The sequence below is a fragment of the Corvus moneduloides genome, chromosome 7, assembly GCF_009650955.1.
Source record: "Corvus moneduloides isolate bCorMon1 chromosome 7, bCorMon1.pri, whole genome shotgun sequence".
In the NCBI taxonomy this organism is placed as follows: domain Eukaryota; kingdom Metazoa; phylum Chordata; class Aves; order Passeriformes; family Corvidae; genus Corvus; species Corvus moneduloides.
Window position 1 is genome coordinate 23,095,836 of NC_045482.1, and position 19,066 is coordinate 23,114,901.

General features: G+C 40.0%; 2 protein-coding genes across 11 annotated transcripts in view; both read left to right on the forward strand.

Annotated features, from left to right (window-relative positions):
* ITGB6 (integrin subunit beta 6) overlaps window positions 1-8,763 on the forward strand; it is a 59,811-nt gene extending 51,048 nt beyond the window's left edge. For 9 of the 10 annotated variants that reach the window (XM_032115263.1, XM_032115259.1, XM_032115258.1 and 6 more), the window contains 3 exons: window positions 1,028-1,147; window positions 3,567-3,733; window positions 5,054-8,763. In XM_032115263.1, the coding sequence (XP_031971154.1) occupies window positions 1,028-1,147; window positions 3,567-3,733; window positions 5,054-5,155 (389 nt within the window). In that variant the 3' untranslated portion in view covers window positions 5,156-8,763. Of the gene's footprint in view, window positions 1-1,027; window positions 1,148-3,566; window positions 3,734-5,053 lie in introns of those variants that run through there. The other variant, XM_032115268.1, reaches the window with a different exon arrangement.
* Window positions 8,764-14,073: 5,310 nt separating this feature from the next.
* Window positions 14,074-19,066, forward strand: part of PLA2R1 (phospholipase A2 receptor 1) — a 45,165-nt gene continuing 40,172 nt past the window's right edge. The window contains exons 1-2 of the mRNA XM_032114264.1: window positions 14,074-14,204; window positions 17,386-17,769. Coding sequence (XP_031970155.1) covers window positions 14,105-14,204; window positions 17,386-17,769 — 484 coding nt within the window. The 5' untranslated portion in view covers window positions 14,074-14,104. The remainder of the gene's footprint in view (window positions 14,205-17,385; window positions 17,770-19,066) is intronic.

The following is a 19,066-nucleotide window of genomic DNA, read 5'->3' on the forward strand; positions in this document are numbered from 1 at the left end:
TAAAAAAGAAATCCTAAGAAGTTTGACTAAAATATATTGAAAAGCATACCTAGATTTCCAGTACTGCTCAAATCATGGCCTATATGGAAACATAAGCATTCAGCCCCAGAGGTATTATTGCACACAGGTATAAAGTATTTTTTCTCTGTAAAATATTATATTATAGTTACACTCCAAATTATGACATTTCTGGCTCTGGACTTGTACTCTCAATTTTGATTGCCTTATTTGCTTTATATTCTCCCTCAAATTCAGCTTCCTTCTGTCTCTCTGTTCCCTTTGAATGAATTTTTCTTGCCTCCTCAGATTAGGAATAACCTGGGAGGAAACAAAATGGATTATATTTTTGTGCAATCAACAGTAAGTGGAGGGACAAATAAATGGGGTCAGACTGTCATCTCAGGTCACTTTATTTGCTTCATCTGGAATCCCATTACAAAAATCCCAGAATCGCAGTTTTCTGTTATTAATCTTTATTTACTCTTGTGACAGTACTGGACAGGCAGTGACCTTTGAGGGGCTACTGTGGAAGAAATGAAAGTCAGCCCTTTAAACAGCATCCATAGCTGCTTGATGTATGTATATCTACTTCTGAAACATGATCTAGAGGTGGCTGGAGTATCTGCAAACCAAAGGAACATACTTTGTTCTACTGTTTACTTTGTCCCATAATTTGGGGCATTACATTTCCTAGACAGCTGCCAGTTAAGACTCTTGGAGCACTTCCAATTCATTGAAATTCACAGTTCACTAAAGTAGCAAAGTGCACTAGATGGTCAGTGCAGATTGACAATATCTGGATAATTTCTTCGGAAATATAAGTGAAAAATCAGAAACTAAACAAAATTAGGATTGGAAAAAGAGCCATTAAATTTAGTAAAAATTCTGAGAGTATTTCTGCTTTTGTCTTTCACTCTTTAGCATCTGCAGACGAGCCTGTGACAAACACAATGCCAGCAGTCTCTCTAGTTATTAAAGGTTAAATTTAATTTGATCTGATGAATTACTTTTTTCCTTCCCTCTGCAGATTACTTAGAGGATAAATCCATTTCCTGCTCTTTGCAGGGGGAAAATGAATGTGTAACCACATTTCTACTGGCTGTGGATGAACAGGGAAGGACAGTCATTCACAGCATAGAACGGAAAGGTAAGCAGTGAATATTGCTTTTTCTGGGTGAAATCTGATTTAAAACCGGACAAGGTTAGTGATCTCGAAGCAGAGCTCTTTGAAGCAGCACAGCACCTCCTTGTGTTTGTTGCCCTTCTCTGCCCAGCCAAAGAGCAGTTCCTCAAGTACTTATTTAATGCAGTGGTAACATAAATACTTTGCCTTTCATGAAAAATGGGCAGAATAATCCTTAGGCTGTAAGAATAATTTAATTTTTTCAAAGCCTTGTGCAGTTCTAAGAAGATGATACCAAACATCATTTGCATTATATGATAAAACTATAATTCACTTTGAAATGATACATGCTTCATAGATGGACAACTATTCAAAAGACTGTCTAATTGGGTGCACCTGATGGAATTCTAAAATATATTTATAATTCTGTTTAATGTTGCAGTATCATAGAATCATAGAATGGTTTGGGTTGGAAGGGACATTAAAGTTCATCTAGTTCCAAGCCCTCTGGCATGGGCAGGGATGCCACTCTCAGAGCCCCATCCAACCTGGCCTTGAACATTGCCAGCATTGAGGCATTCACAGCTTCTCTGGGCAACCTGTTCCAGTGCTTCAGCACCCCCACAGTAAAGGATCCAAACCTACCCTCTTTCAGCTTAAAGCCATTGCCCCTTGTCACTACATGCCCTTGCAAAAAGTCTCTCTCCAGCTCTCTTGTAACCTGTTTAGGTACTAGAAGGTGCCCCAAGGTCTCCCTACAGCTTTCTTTTCTCCAGGTGAACAACCCCAACTCACTCAGCCCACTGTCATGGGAGAGTTGTTCCAACCCTCATTAAGTTTTTAGTATTTTGCAAAACTAACAGATATAGAACAGATCTCTTTATGTCCTTCCATTTAACATTAGTTCTCCATTTACAGCTGTTTCATTACTGATTTTTCATTAAATCTCCCAATCAGGTAGGACAGGAGAGAACACAGATACCACTTTTCTGCAGCCAAATAGTTTCTCTTCTAGGGAATAAAGATGTCTTCATACCAAATGTTAGTCATGTTTTAGGCAAAGCCATGCAGTCTGTAACTTCCTTCTGTTTTCACAAATGGGGTTTATTTCGTTAAGCCTTTGTGTAACCCTTCTCTAGCAAACATGTGAGAATTAAATTGATTTCACTGCACAAAAAAAACCAGCTCCTGCCATTAGAACATTAGTCTGGTTTTGTATAAGTTACTAGTACAGAAAAGGTGCTTGTAATAAAGGTAGTACTAAAGAAGCACATCTCTTAAACTACACCCCCACATCCCTAAGATTCAAGAATTTAAATGTAGGATTTTATCTTTATTAAATACTTTAATCTACTTTAAGTAGATTTGACCAAAAAAAAAAAAGTCTTATGGAAGGGAGAGTTCACTGACCTCTATGTAATGGCCCTCCCACAACACTACAATAACCAATTTCACTGTCATCTGCTGTTCTGCTCCTGGGCCTCAAAATGTGAACTGGGATGGGACTTCAAGAAATTCTCTAGAAATATTACTTCATTTATGGAACTGAAGTCAATATGGCACCAGTAGCCAGAACACCAGCCCACTGCTCAAACCAGACCCCCTCAGAATTAGTTAACTGAGGACATCAAGCAAAAACAGAATGTGAAATGCAATCATGTAAGACAAGCCAGACTGAAGTGAATTTTTTAATGTTATGAAACCACGGTTCTGCAGAAAATTTTGTAAAATAGTAGTGCCCACCAACTTTCATAGAGAATGCTTTCTAATATTAAAAGAATCAAAATTCTTTGGGCTTTGGTGAAGCAAAAACTTCAGTTTTAATTTTGAATCTCTGAAATATTTTATCATAAAATTTATTGCAGAACTTGAAATGCAAAATTCCTTGCAATTGCCCAGTCCAACATTTTCAAAAAGTCTGAAGGAAATTTTTCATCATTGTTTTCATGACAGAAGCGTAGTTTCCTCTATTTTATCAATATCATTGGTGACTTTACCCTGATATAGATCTCATTAGAATCTTTTCTTCTGCAACACACTGAATATCAGTTAATTGAACCAGAGCTCCAGCCATAACATTGTAAAATTTGTAATTTTGTCAACTCAGCCCTGTTTTTTATAATTATATTGACACAGATCTGAAATCAACTTTCTGACTTTTCTCTTCAGAACCTGTGTCTGTATCCAGCAGCTGATAATTCTTGTGGTAAAAGAGCACTAGAATAAGTTAGCAATTCATTTTTTAAACATTTTAGTGCAATATTTTTCAGCTGGTTTCACAAACCCTTTAGCAAGCTAGTAGGAGAAAAATAACGTGAACTTGAAGAAAAAGGCATGGTCAGCTCATGGCAAATGAGAATCTCAGCACACCTCTAGGCTGTTTTTGATTGCCTAAAATTTATTGATTGGTTATCCGCCGTCATAACTGGTTTTGTTTCCACAGATTGTGCACAGCTTCCAAATATCCCAATGATAGTGGTGGGTGTCACCCTTGCTATCCTTCTCATTGGCATTGTTTTACTTTGTATATGGAAATTACTGGTGTCAGTTCAAGACCGAAAAGAGGTGGCCAAGTTTGAAGCAGAAAAATCAAAAGTTAAATGGCAAACGGTATGTGAAATGTATTGATTTTATATGAGGTTTTTTAATTTGGTTACATGATGCACAACTGCCTTTAAAATTCTCAGTCTTGATTTTGTTCTTTTAAATGGATAGATTTTGCTGGCAGGTTTTCACCACATTTAGTATTCTATAAAGTAAAATTATGATTCTTTTATGGATCAAAATTATCTAGTGTTTAATCTCCTGGCATAATTTCTTCCACATGTAAGAAAATGTGTAAATAACTTTTTTTTATTAGTCGCTTTTAATTAGTACCCTGTCTTTGATTAATCCTAATGAAGTTGTCTGCCTCTATGATTATCAGAGGTGTACCCCTTTGCCCAGAAACAGAGCTGTTTAGGAAAGGGAGGCTGTTCCTGGCCTCTGTCATGATCAAAGCCCACTCACACAGAGCAGAAGCGAATGGAATTGTCCCAAATGTAGGTGAAAGGACAGAGAAATCCAGGCCTTGTTTTCTATCTGTAGCTCTGGGCATCTAGTGCAAGCTTACACCACATGTTCCCTTTTCTTCTTTTTTTTCTGCTCTTGATTTTTTGCCCTTTTGCAAAAGCTTTAGGACTTCTGAGAATCTTTTTTTTAAAAAGCATGTTGAGTAAGCGTTTCTGGTGGGTGTCAGGAGGACAGGCAATGTGTTCATGCAGCTCCCTTCTCCTCCAAAGTCCTGTGATTGCACTTTTTCCAAGAATGGGCACTGTCAGCCTTTCAGCTTTTGAGCTGGGAAAAATCACTAACTTACAGGCGAGGCCACCTGAGAATGTTTTCTTGATCCTTCAGGAGAGCTATGTGTGGTATAAGGGAAGGGATGGATACAGCTGATAGAAGCATTTCAATTTTCTTTTCTGCCACAAGAGTAAAGGATAGGAAATGATTGATGAGAGACCAGGTTGAAAAGCTCAGGTGGGACTTAACCTTCTCCCAGCACACAGAAGTTAGTGTATGTGACAAGAGAACCGTGACAAGTCACATCTCAGTGCTGAGACACTCTCTGTGCTTTTATAATGGTCCAACTGCCAGATTTGATTTGAATTGTATCAGACCCATTTGATGAGGTATTGTTTGATGAAGTGCATTACTTTAATCTGGGAGGCTGATGTGAAGGAAAGCCTGTTCCTGACCCCAGGCTTGTTTGTGCTGCCTGAATTCAGATCAGTCTGAATTTCATTGGCTTGGAACATAAATGAGCTACCAAAAGCTATTCTAAAGTCCTCAAAAATACAACATTACTTCTATACAAACGTTGTGTGACACCCATTTAACCTGGTTTTGTTTGGTTTTGATTTTTTTTTGTTTGTTTTTTTGTTTTTTTAGGAAACAAATCCACTGTACAGAGGCTCAACAACCACTTTTAAAAATGTGACTTACAAGAACCAGGATAAACATAAAAGGGCTATGGCTCCAGATTTCTATTAGCACCTTGGACACTACAGCCTTAGTTTTACTGGCAGGAAATCTAAAACATTTGTTTCTTATCAGCTGATTATGTGATATTTGTTTGCAAGTTGCAGTGGTATAACCATTCTGTTAGAGAATATATGTCTTGTGTTGGGACAAATAAAGATAACATATTAGTAGTAAAGGTTAGTAGAAATATTTTTTTTAAATGACCCTTTATTCTTAATGGCCCCATCTTAAAAAATGGCATTACAAATAATTCTAATTTTTTCTTTATTACTGAGGATTATAAATTAACATGTAAGCTTATTTTTTGTTCAATTAGGTATATACAGTGAGCTTTATACTACTTTTTTCATACACACAATCCTATAAATTAGTGTTTAGGAATGCATTTGTACCAGTCTATTTGGTGGGATGGTTTAAATTTAGAAAAGACAATTTGTTTTTTCATGAATGCAGTTTAAACTACTGAGGATTGAGCTTTCTCATATCACCTGTGTAACTGAATAGTTTGTCACCAGAAAAAAAGTAGTGGTATTGCCTGTCTTCTGTAAATGCAAGTTATACAGGAACATTTCTTCTCTAGCTCTTCTTTCTTGTCCTGTTTCCCTCTTTCCTTTTCCTTGTTGCTGTTTGATGTTCTTTAAGGACCTAGTCTCTGGGATTATCTCAGGGAAAGTTACATCAATCCAATCAAGCCTTATTCACTTGCAGTTGTTTTCTACTCCAGGCACAGACTGCTTTCTTTTTTTTTTTTTTTTCCTCTTTTAAATTCTAGTAAAAAGGATACAGAGAAAAAGATAAATATTTGTAAATTAGAGACCCCAGTAGACACACTATTAAACCAGAGCATTAGCAGAACTCCATTTCACCCTTTACGTCCTGTAAATTATTTGGGCGCTCACAATACCCCTCACATGCTGGAGCATCACACAAAGTGGCTCAGGAGCCCTTTACATGCAGAAATGTTCACTCAAAAGACTTACTATCACACACAAAGACAGTACTCTTTTGTTGATATGTCCAAAATTGTGAGGTTCTTTCAATGCCCAGCAGCCGAACTGTTTATTCATGTATGGAATAACATATTTCAGCTCTTTTGGGCTGGGTTGTTTGGTTTGGTTTGGGTTTTTTCCCCCAAACTAAACAACAAAAAGATCTATGGATATCACTTCATATTCATTTCCATTAATGAGGATTTTTACATCCCAGGTTTAGCTAGTTACAAATGACTTGCCATAAATGTTTAAATTGTAATCTGTTAGCATGCATAGCACTGGGCACAGAAAGCCCCAAAAAGTAGGTAACATGCTGGCAATAGAAAAATTACAGCACTGGGCTATTTTAAGCTAACAATAATGAACTTTACTTCTTAATATCTTTCCAGTTGCATTTTTTGCTACTCTGAAACAGATGGTCAAAATGTACATATGAAGGTACTTAGAAGACTAAGAAATCAAAAGTATTTTGGCACTGTTACAAACAATCACAGACATTCCTTAAGGTAAATAGGGAATTTGATCTGAGAAGGTATTGATCTGAATGTATTGGATCTGAAAAAGTTGATGTCCATTTTGTAATAAATATTTACCAAGTCTGTGCAACTTCAGTCTCCATATGCTCCACAATTTCTGGAATTGAGACTGGTATATTAGCTAGCTCTGACCATGCCTGTTTTAGGGCCTGATCCAAAGCCTACTGGAGTCAATGGCTACAGATGTGGATCTAGTTTCAGTGAAACTATTAGTTTTGGTTTACAAAGATTGTTTTGGTTAAACAAACTGGTTAATACTGTCTATTAGTGAATTAGACCCTATAGTACATATTTCTGTGCAAAGAGAAATAGTATCAGATGCCTTCAGAAAGAAGGTGATGCTATAACCACGTATTAAGTACAAAATTATAGCCGTGTGATGGAAATGATGGCTGTGATTAAGCTGGAACAGATTCACATCTGTGCTCTGGTATTCCTGCCTATCTCACAGTGGAAACTGCACAGATAAAGGCTCACATCTGTGGCCCTTCCAATCACTAGACTCCCACAGATGTCAGTGCAAGTTACATGTGGGACCAAATCCTGTTTCTCTGGCACATGGATAAACTCATGGGATGCAAAGTTGGCCCCTGATTCTGCTCAGATTCCACTTGGGTCAGAATTGTCCAAGGGACTAGGGAAAGCTGGATTTAGCCCATGTAGGTTATCTGTTACTCTTCTGTTTCTCATGTAGAAGTCATCAAATTATAAACTTTCTCTGAAAGAAATTAAAATACTTTTATTACTTTTTAAGTAATAAAAATCTATACTGTTTATTAAATACCTTTTAAGTTCTGCTTCTGAGATCTGATTTTGCTGCTCAATATTAGGTTTGAAAGCCTTTCTCCTGTAGGTCAGCCATTTCAATATTCCAACATATCCTAGCCTTCAAATGTTAACAACAAAGTGGTATTTGCATTTCATATCAAACACTTGGTGCTCTACATTCCCTGTTCCTACAGGAGATCTTGTTTCACAAACCTCGCTCTCTTCCCATCACTTGTGTCTTCTGATCATCAGCAGAGATCCAGTTTGGTATGTTTCCAAGCCCATTCCTCCTCCTAAAAATCTCTCTCCAAATTATCAGAGATGTACAGGAATCAGGCAGGATGATTTGCAATTTCCCTGCTGTGACTGTACTACAAATTTTCTGCACACCTTCCAAGTTGTCAGGATGGAAATCACTCAAAAATTTAAGAATTCATCAGAAGAGAGAAAAGAGAAGGACTTGCTGAGGAAGGTTTCTATTATTGAGGGATATCAACTAACTTGACTCATTCATATGAGCCATCCTTTTAACAGCATTAATTTAGATCATAAATTTTGACTAAACTCCCAGATTTCAAAAACTTTGAAGATCTTACTTGGCAGTCACCCTAGAAACAAGAGTGGTATTCATCCTTTTCTATTAACTATATAATTTCCATCTGTAGAATTTGTGTCAAAGTTCATATTATTCTCTTTTTTATATTTTTTTCTCCACCAAGCTGTAAGTGAGTTTGTGTGTGGTGAGTGGGATGAAAAAGTCTTTCTGCTGTTTTCACAAACACTGTTTTGACCTGAGGCTGGACCTTGAGAGTGGCCAAAACATTTTTTAATAGTAATACTTTTATTCACTAAAGAGTTAAACTGAATAAAAGAATAATCATTAGCAATTTTAATGGTGTTTGTATATCTTACACACCCTATGGAATAGTAATTTCACTAATGTCTGTTAAATGGATAATTTTTCATTTGATTTATAAAAGGTGCATGTTAATTGGTATTATAAATGTCCAGACTGCATTCAGCTTTGTTTTGTAATGTAACTAGTGGGGGTAATGAGTCTGGGTTACAAGATTTGGGTGTCAAGTGCAATACTCTCCATGTCTCATCTGCCTTTTTGTAGAAGTTCAAGTTTGTTTTGCAGTGTGTATAAGGGAGTTATTGTCCCCCAAAACTTATCACACACAGTCTGTAAATAAAAAGAACAGACAATTTTTAGCTTCATCTATTTGAAAGAAACCAGCAAATCCTTCAACTTGTTTGTGTAAAAAAAGGAGTTATTTGACCTTGAATAAAGAGTGAAAAATTGAATAATTTTATAATATGTTTTCTTGTTGTTCATTCTTCATTTTCTATTTTGGCATGTGTCTTTATCACTGTTTTCACATGATTTTACAAATCTTAGCACATTTCTCAAGCTTTGGCATACGCTAGAAATTATTTTCCTCCCCACTTTTTAAAGACAGCACATGAAATTTAACGTCTAGATTTTTTCATTTGTGATCCTTTACTTTTCAAGGAAATGAGTTAATGGACGAATGTTGCAAGCAGCCTATTTCTGGAACACTGATCGATGACATATGGCATTCTTTCTTTCTTTGGAACTAGATGGTCTTTAAGTTCCTTTCCAACCCAAACCATTCCATGATTCTTTTGTACAGATCTCCAAATTGCACAAGTTTCTTAAAGCTAAAGATCCATCAGGGTAACAGCAGCAATATCTTTTTGGAAATATACAGCAAAGTGCATATTTTCTCTTTAGTCCTTTCTTAAATGCTGGTTCATAAATCTTCAAATATGAGACTGACTATATATGTGATTTACCAGAAAGCAAAATATCTAAGAGAACAAAAAAATCTACATGTACTCATTTTTATTGAACACAAAGTAAGGTATCTAATAGGAGAATTATTTTGCCTGAGAAGAAATTGGTTAAAGAAAGAGGCAAAGTAAAATGCCTTTGGGTTTCTCCACGTACATATTTTCTAATGAGCACAGTAAGTGTTTTTATATTAGCTGTGGGATTTTGGAGTCTAATTTTGGAGTGTGTAAGCATGGCTGAGAAAACATGATCATCTCTTGTGGGAAGGAGTGTACAAGGTGCAAAGGCACACCCTCTCCCAACCTGTGAAATCATGTCAGCACTGAGCCAACATTATGCCCTAGAATTTCTGAAGCACATACATTTGTTCCAAGTGTTACACCCAGTCAAGTTTTTTTCAAACTAGACTGATAGTACTTTATTTGTGGTTTTCTGTTCTTCCTGAGTTGTTCATAATCTTGTAGTAAATTACAAAGCTTAAATTTTCCTAACACTCATTTCTGGCCACTCCAGTTTATACCAAAGCCAGGCCCAGCTCACCGACCCTCCTGTTTCATGCACTGTTGAATCAGCAGGATGTGCAGAGAGGCAATGGGACCGAGCAAGAGGGGTTTTGGTGGTGGGCTGGCTGGTGGGGCAGTGTGGGCATTCCACCCTGGAGGGAACACACTGGCTGAGGGCCTTGTGCCTCTTGAAAGTATCATTTTTCCTGGAGCTGATAAAAAGTTTCCTTCATGCTTCAATGTCAAAATCAATGTTCACTCCCATTTTTTATAGTGGAGCCTGTGTATTTTCTATTACCCTGATTTATGAAGCTTTGTTCTCATAAAATAAAGAGTGTTTGTGCTTAAGGAATTGTTTAGCACAGGGTAGAGGACACCTCTGGCCTAACAAATCAGGAATGGTCTTGCATACAAACCTGTCTGCATATACTTAAAAAACAGGAAAAAAGCTATCAGTCTCTCAGATGCATTTAAACCAGGAAACAAAGGGTGTGAAAGTTTTATGGGACTTATATCTATTCTAAAATTTTTACTAAACTTATAGGATGACTTTATTAGTTTGTTTAAAAACAATAATATTTGTTGATCACAGTATGTGTAATTTCTGGTATTGAGCACAGTGAGTCATATGTTTGTTTAGCAACCAAATTGACAGTGTATTAAATATTAATAGCTTTTTTTTGATAACACATTAGGCATTCTTTTGGTGGCAAGTCTTTGCAAAAACTGCTCTCTTCTATTGATTTCACAGCAAAACACAGCAACATTCACTAAAAAGAGTGGCAAAAAAATGTCAGTGTTACATCGAAGGATAATGATACAGAAGGTAAGGTTTTGCCAAGGATCTCAAATGGAAAGGATAAGGTGGAGAAAGGCTTTGAGAAACAAACAGGGTTGGACCAGAGGCAGCTCTGGCCCCACTATCCATTTATGTTTTATTGCAAGTATTTCAACACTGGATTTTTTCCCTTAATGCCTTCATCAAATGAACTACATGAACATCTGCCTGCTATTGAATTTGATATAAGTGCCAATCAACAGCCAGACTGACATGCTAGATTTATAGTAACAGTAAAATTTCTACCCATTATTAAATCATATACTATTACAAACTATTCTAGACTTGTGTCAAGTGAGCATTTACTGGGGGATGAGGGATGGAGAGCTTGAAAAGGTTAGTTGGTGAATCCTCTTGGAAAGGATTCAGCTGGGGATGGCTCACGTGGCACAGTAACAGCCACACAGGTAGTAACTCTCTCCATCTCATGCCTGTGAAAGAACAGCTGCTATTTAGCAGAGTTTAGAAGCATAAACTCATAGTAATGCTCTTGTCACCCTTTAAAGGAGTTTTTCACGTTGAAAAAGAAGTTTCTACTCTACAGCTAACAAAGAAAACTAAAGAAGTCACATCTAGAAAAAAACCCCCACATTCTGACTAATGAACATATAACTGGCAATTCACAGCTGGGGACTTGACTTAACCTCAAACTGGCTGGTACAGGCTGTTCTGTAAGGTCATGTTACTCAATGTGAGCTGACAGGGACAGAAACTGCAGAGCCTGGTGGCTGCAGCAATTACCTGGGAGCATGGGAGACTGGAGGGGTGTGACAGAAGCACACAGGTGGGGCTGCCAAAAGGAAAAAGGGAGTCACTGGTCATGGTTGGGATATGTCAGAGGAGGTAGGGAAGGTGGTAGCAGTGCCTGTAGTGACTATAACCAGATGTAACATGACTGGCAGAGCTGATAAATGAGAGTAGTTCTGTCTCTGGAGTAAACAGAAAAACTTTTAAGTGAAAGGGAAGGTGAATGCAAACTGGGGAGTTGATTTGCGATGCCTGGATTTTTCAAAGCCAAACAACATGTAGGACAGTGCCTCCAAAAAATATGGGATTATTGCTTTCTGGGCACTGCTAATGCAAGGAATATTGGGCCTGCTTTTTCCTCCCAGGTGTTCTCTGGTTTGGTATTCCCATTCTGGCTGGTTGGGGAAAAAAATGAGACCTGTCTTCAGACTCCAGATTATGAACAGAAGTTACTGTGTAAGGAGGTGCTGAGCACATGATACACTGGATCCGTGTGTGTGCCTTGCAAAAGCAATGGGTTTGTAAGCAAATTGAATTAGTGTGAATTTAATGACAGCTTTTATTTTTGGATGCAGGTAATGAGCATGCACTGGATTCATATCTCTCTACAGATCTCACACAGAAGGTGAAGTCTAAGAAAAGAGAGGGAAAGGAATTGAATGTTTGTGTAGAGTACCTAAATAGCAAAGGCAGATCAGTTCAAACAAGTGCATATGTGTATATGCATATATATATATATATATATATGTACATGAGTACAAGTATACACAAAAAGAAAGAGAACAGGTCATTAACAGAGAAATTAAGAAAAAATATATATGGAAAGTGGGTTCCAGACAGAAAATAAAATAAAGGTTCCAAATTACTACAGCAAATACCTTGAAGGAAGACAGGTAAAGCCTCAAACAAGCAATCCCCCGTGCCCCCTCCGCTTCAAAAAAAAAAAAATTTGGAAAGTTATGCCACTTAATGTGCAAGGTATTATAAACTGCCATCAAGTTTACTTCAGAAAATGTTGCCTACCATGTTGGTTCTACAAGCCACTATGCCAGCCAAGATGTCTTATTATTGTAAATAAGTAGGTATAGCTCAGCTGTAAATGGCCAGGTCAGTATAACTGCACTACAAAGGATTTACCAGTTTGGTCAGAACAAAATAGATTGAGGATAGTAAAAAACTGTTTAGTCAAAGAGAAAGATCTGAATACAAAAGAAAAAATAGCAAAGAAACCCACTTAGATTTAATAAGTTGCTAATTTGCATTTAGCCAAATATTTACAAAAATACTTTGATAAGTTAATTATTAGGAATACATAACCAGAATGTGATTACTTTGATCTTGCTGAAATCAGCAAAAAAAATCCACCTGAAGTGGAGCTCCTTCCCACAGCAGCCTCATTTTTGTTCTCTGGCACCATTATTTTTAAATGTTGTATCATGAACAGAGCACAATTTCTCAGTGTGACCCAGCAGCAGGTTCTGGAGCAAGAAAGCATTTTTCTGGAGCTCAGTACTCAGAGCAGTGGCCAAACACTCCTGAGGAAATGTAGACTGTTCAGAATGGCCAGATTTTCATAAATGGCTCATTAACAAGCTTCTCTCTCAGAATCTGAAAATTTCAGAAGGCTGCAGCTTTCCTGAGAAGAGGTACATCACAGCTCCATGAGAGTTACAATCCTTCTGTCTTGCAAAGCCAGGTTACTCCTGGACCAGCTTCTGCAGCAGTATTTCCTGCTGTTTGTTCTGTCAAGACATTTTTGTCATTTGTTAAATGGGGAGAAACACCTCCACTTATCTAGTTCTAAGTATTTGGCTTCTCTTGCTTCTCAAGTCTTTCTTCTACCAAACTATCAGAGATTTCCCCAAGCCCAGAGGCTTCTGTTTTCCATCCTTGTATTATGATTGAGGTAGACATGGGGGAACAGTTCAGTTATGCTCCAACACTGCATTTGGTTTTCTTTACACTTATGTACGTTTATATACTTACTTGTCTGCTATGCATAAAGGACAGAGCAGAAACTGCTTTTGCAGATTGAAAACAAACTGTCCCATGGATTCCCGTAAAGTTACTCTATTTTTAACCAAGAGGTTCTGCTTTTGACTTTCCCCAAGACTGAAACTCAGCGCAAGGGGGGCAGCTCCTGCAAATATTCGACTGAACACAGAGACGAACAAAATGGAAGATGACAATTATTTTTACCCATGCCAAAACGTAAAATGACTTCGAGGTCAAAGCTCACCCAGCTAAAAAAACTAGTCTCCGAGTGGGGCTGGGACAGTGGGGATGCTCAGGCACAAACAGCGAACCTGGGAACACGGACTGTGCTGACGGTGACCTCTCACCGCCAATGTCTCTATGTGTTTTCTGGTTCTTTTTAAGATAAAAGTACTTGGGGTACAGGCAAGTAGTTATTTTCAAATGGAAAATAAGGTTATTACAGAGCGGTTTGTCCGCTTGAGTCCACAGCTCTGACCGGGGCAGACGGCCCGAGCTGCATGAGCGGCATTTCCCATGCCGGTCCGGCCGAGCGGTCTCCGACTCGGGGAACGCGGAGAGCTCGACGGCGGCTCCGGGCGACCTCCCCCGCCCCCTCCCGCAGCCCCACGGGGGGAGCCCGCGGGCCGCCCCCCGGGGCCGCCCCTCCTTCGCCGCCGGGGTGGGATCGGCGCTCTGCCCTCCCCAGGGCAGGGCCGGCGGGTCCGGTCCCGCGGCGGAGCGGAGCAGAGCGGCAGCGGGCGGGCGCAGCGCCGGGGCGATGCCGGCGGTGCGGCTGCGGCTCCTGGCCGGCTGCCTCCTGCTGCTGCTGGGCCGCGGCGCCGCCGCCCTCGGCCGGGACGCGGTGCCTTCCCTGCGGAGTGAGTGACGCCTCGGCGTGGCCCGGGGGTGGGGAGCGGCGCGGGGGGCCCGGGGACTGGGCAGAGCCCTTCGCCCCGGGCGTTCCGAGCCCCGGCGGCTCCGAGCGCTCCGGGACGAGGGGCGGGGGCGGGCGCGGAGCCCCCGGGGACCTGCTCGGCTGGATTTGCTTCGCGCCCTGTGCGTCCTCACTGCTTCTTATTCCGCTGCCCATTGCGGTCCTCCGTGCACCCGGAGGGCATAGGGATGTTTTTTTTACTCATTTCCAGTAAATCCCAGTTACTTTATTATCACATAAGCAATTCTCGCTGCTTTTTTGGAGGGAAGGAAATGGGAGGTAAGGAGGAAGGAAATGAAGCTATCGTGCTCGCCTAGTTTTGTTACAGCCGTTTATTCCCGATTAGCTGTGTTGAGCCCAAGTAAACAGGAACCTGGAGGTACTGCTCAGCAATCAGCTCTTCATCTGGGGCTGCACATCAGCTCCAGGCTTCGCTTCTGGGAGTACGTTTCTTGTCACCTTGTCCTTGTGTGGAGGGGCCTGGATGTAGGAGAAGCAGATCTATTCCAAAGGCTTTCCTTCACCCATTCAGTTTCTAAAGCATAGATTATCTCCTTTCTTCTTTGGGTCCTCTGAGGCCTGCAAGTTCACAGAGCTCCATTGCAGCTCTTCATCTGCAGGAGTTTGGGCACAGACCTCTCCCTGACACCAGGAGCTTTGTAACAAAACCCATCTATGTGAGCAAATGGATGGTGTAGCTTTGCAAGCTGAAGGGAGGTGAGCGTGGAGGAATTCCCAGGCTTGATGTTGCTCCAGTTGTCTCATTGCCCCACTTGAAGACAGAGCTGAGCTGGAGCTCATGGAGCTGTCTCTGAGCCTGCCATCTCTCATTTCTTACTTCTGCGGTGAGCTGGCTGTTTCCTGGCAGTCCTCAGGCCAGCACAGCTCTCTTGCCAGTTGCATTTTGTATGTGGGGAATGGAAACCACTTTTGGAAGGGGGCTTAAGAATTATGGTCTGGTTGTTCTTGGCACAAGTTGCCCCAGAATGAAAAAGGAACGTTATTCACAGAGATCATCCAGATGGGTTATTTGTGTAGGCTGGGAAAGAACCTTATCTTTTCTCAGCAGTCGTTGCAACTCTTAAGAGCCTTACAGATAAAGGCTTTCAAAGGTTGAGAATCCTTCACCTTTGGGTTGTGGTCTTGCCCCCCCACCCCAGGAAGGTGCTGTATGGGAGATGCTGCATGCTGCAGATGTCGATAAACTTTGTCAAACTCTCAATCCAAGTGTGAATCCCAGTATCCTGGTAAATTAACCTCATTAATCAGTGTTTACTAGTGCTAACATTCCAGTTTTTAGTTATCTAGAAAATTAACTGTGTTTTTTGGTCAGCGAAGATAAGACTGCTGTGGAAAAGACATACCCTTAGCATGAGAGGCAGAAACTCTCTGGCCATGTAGATAGAGACACCTGTGTTGCCCATGGAGGATTGGGTTGGCTAAGAAGGATGAAACCAGTACAAACTGCAAAACTTCACTGAAAACTCAAAAGCAAAGGGCCAATCTGGGTATCTCTCACAGTGTCTGATGGGTTTTCAGTGAGCTCAAACACTGAGAGCTGTAGAGGTACCATGGATCAAAGGAAACTTGCTCACCCCTAACTGGTTAAGGACTCAATGTAGGACAGCTGCCAAGTGCTTGAAAGATGCAATGTCATGTATCAGGCTGTATTTTCACCTGGTGCCAGTCAGAAGGGCTTGCTCCTGCTCTATCACAGACTGCCAATCTTTATAGCCATGCGGGAAACAGCCACTGCTACCAGTGCCACAATCTGCAGTGCCACCTCTCTGTAAGTCATAATGTGCTCTATGCAGAATCTGTAACCAAAACCCTCTCCACAATCTATATCCTCTCTGTTCTGTTTGTTGTGTGCATATTATATTGTTGAGCTGATCTCCTGTGTGCCTGTTACACAGCACTGTCACAGTGCTGCTTGAAGCATCTTCCCTTTTTAGGGCCACACCTAAGCTCTATGCACTAAACTCAGACACAACATCTGGGTGGACCTCTGCATCTCATACTTATTTGTGGGCTATGTCAATTTGAGAGGGATTTTTTATTATCATAGTTAGTGCTTCAGTATGCTAGGTGTAGTGAATTACAGAAATTTGAAAGTATGCATGGCAGAAATTCTCATTGTAAAATTTGAAGGCAAAATGCAAGTGCTGCTCAGGTTCTCAACACATAATTTCTTGAAGCATAAAATAAATATCTCACATATAATGTAAGCAGAAGTCCCTGGGTTATTTACCATTGGATTTCAGAGTGAATCAAGTAGCTGTGCTGTTACAGGCTTACATTTTGCTGATTTCCAGTTCCTCAGCTGCCCTCTTCTTTTTCAGTCTATATGCTCCGTTAAAGTTTTGCTCCCAAGACATTAAACAGCTGACTTTTTTCACATACTTACAACATGATGTCACATATTTCAGTGAATTTCTATATGATTCCAAGAAATCTGGGATGTCAGGCTAGCTCCACATCTGCTCTTGTGGAGGGCAGTCACACATGGTTGAAAAATATGTATCTGATAGGAAAGGCATACTTTAACCCTTGGCCACCAGTTCTCATGGTATAACTAAATCCTACTATTTCTGTGTCCTATTGACAATGCAACTTATTTTCTTTCTGTTTCTGTAGTGGCAGAGTGAAGAATGAATATGGCAATGTCACTCTTAAAATTTTTAGCTTTTACTTTAATTGCACTCTCCAATCTACATTGGGAATTATTTTGCAATATACAGCATGACTTCTTGTAATACTTAAACCTTTACTCCGTTACTGTGACCTTTATTCCCTCTTGGTGACCAGGGGCTTTTTTCTTTAAACAGTCTGATGTTTTTTGGCACCTCTTGTTTTTGTTTGAGGATTTTTTTGGCTGTCCAACTTGAGAAATATTACCTGGATTTATTTTTGTGAGCTTGCAACTAGTCCACGTGTTAAAAAAATCAGCTGGCAGTAAATTTAGACCAGTACTCTGTAGTTTTTTGGAGTGTCAGTTATTCTGAAGGATATTTTCATTTCTCTTTCTAAATAGCTGCAATTAAAACATTTGGGTTTTGGTACTATGTTATCAATTTCAGTATTTTACAGACTGAAAGTTTGTTGGGTTTTTTCCCCCCCTACAGATAAAGGGATATTCATTATCCAGAGTGAAAATTCCAGCTTATGCATTAAAGTGGACCGAGCTAGCCTTGTTCTGGAAGACTGCAGTCAGCTCTCAGAAAAGATGTTATGGAAATGGGTATCCAACCATCGTCTTTTCAACATAGGCAGCAGTACCTGTCTCGGACTGAACATCAGCAAACCAGAACAGCCACTAACAATGCTGGAATGTGATTCAAGTCAGTACTCATTATGGTGGAACTGTGATGGAAAAGCCTTAGTTGGTGTATCAGAGTACAAATTAGCGGTTGAAAACAACAAAGATATTGTGGCCAAAAAAAAATCCACTTGTCAATGGAAACAGTATATGACCTATGATGAAGACCTTTGTGAACACCCATTTCAAGGTAAGAATAAAATTTTGTCATAGAAGTGTAGGTGGGAAATGTTTCAGAAGTTCTTTTGAAGGGGGAGGTCAGGTGCTTATGATCCCTTCCAGTCTCTATTGCGGTTTGGGACTCAAAGTTTGTGGAGGTTTTTTATGTGCAGTGGTTGAGATGAGCATATCACATAAGTGATACTCTTTTGTTAAATTGACCCCCAAAACCACCAGTATCTTTGCAAACCAGGAAATGCTCACTTCAAATCACCTGCAAAATTAAAAGGGTTACTAAGGATTTGCTGTTATTATCCTGCAACAGATAAACCCAAAGACAGATAAGAGGGGATTTGGAGTTCCTGTCACTGAAAATCAGTCTGTAATTCCAGTGTGCATGGACTAATGTCTGCAACGTTCAGCACCTGGACTCTGAACATGCCAAACAGAAACATGAAACAGAGATCAGAATTATGATAAATCCTGCTATAGAGCTAGTGAAGGTGTAGAAATGTACATCAAGATTCAGGTCTGCAGACCTGAACAGTTTTCCAGGTGGACGGACTAAGATAAACCCATCAACTTCAAAAAGCAACAGACAGCCTGTACCTTTACCCCTTCCTCAGCATTTCTGTAGAGGGAGAGACCTGATGTTTGCACAGTGTCTCAGACTGAAGCTATTGATTTTCCCCACTTGAACTGGGTGTTTGAGTTCTGGATCTGGTCTTTGTGGTTTCCCCTGTAGGTGCAGCTATGCTCAGCCTCTGGTCTCACCAAACCCCTTCTTTTGGGACCTTTGATAACTGGGAAAGCACTACAGTGCCCAACCTCTTTTTTAAAACCTAGTGGAATTTATGCTTAAGACGAGGCAGAAAATATTGAAATCCATAAAAATTCGTACCCATTTGCTGTGTACATACAGTGAGATGAAAGTAGACCTGGTTTAGCCCTATTGCTGCAAGATCTCTTTATGCTTAAGACGAGGCAGAAAATATTGAAATCCATAAAAATTCGTACCCATTTGCTGTGTACATACAGTGAGATGAAAGTAGACCTGGTTTAGCCCTATTGCTGCAAGATCTCTTTATGCTTAAGACGAGGCAGAAAATATTGAAATCCATAAAAATTCGTACCCATTTGCTGTGTACATACAGTGAGATGAAACTAGACCTGGTTTAGCCCTATTGCTGCAAGATCTCAGATGTGAGAAGAGGATCAGCCTTAGACAGGCACTTGCAGCCTAGTTTCAGGACCAAAGTATTTAATTGCGTTGGCAGAATCTCTTTCACTTCCAGGTTCTGTTTTCCACTTCTACCACAGCTCATGCG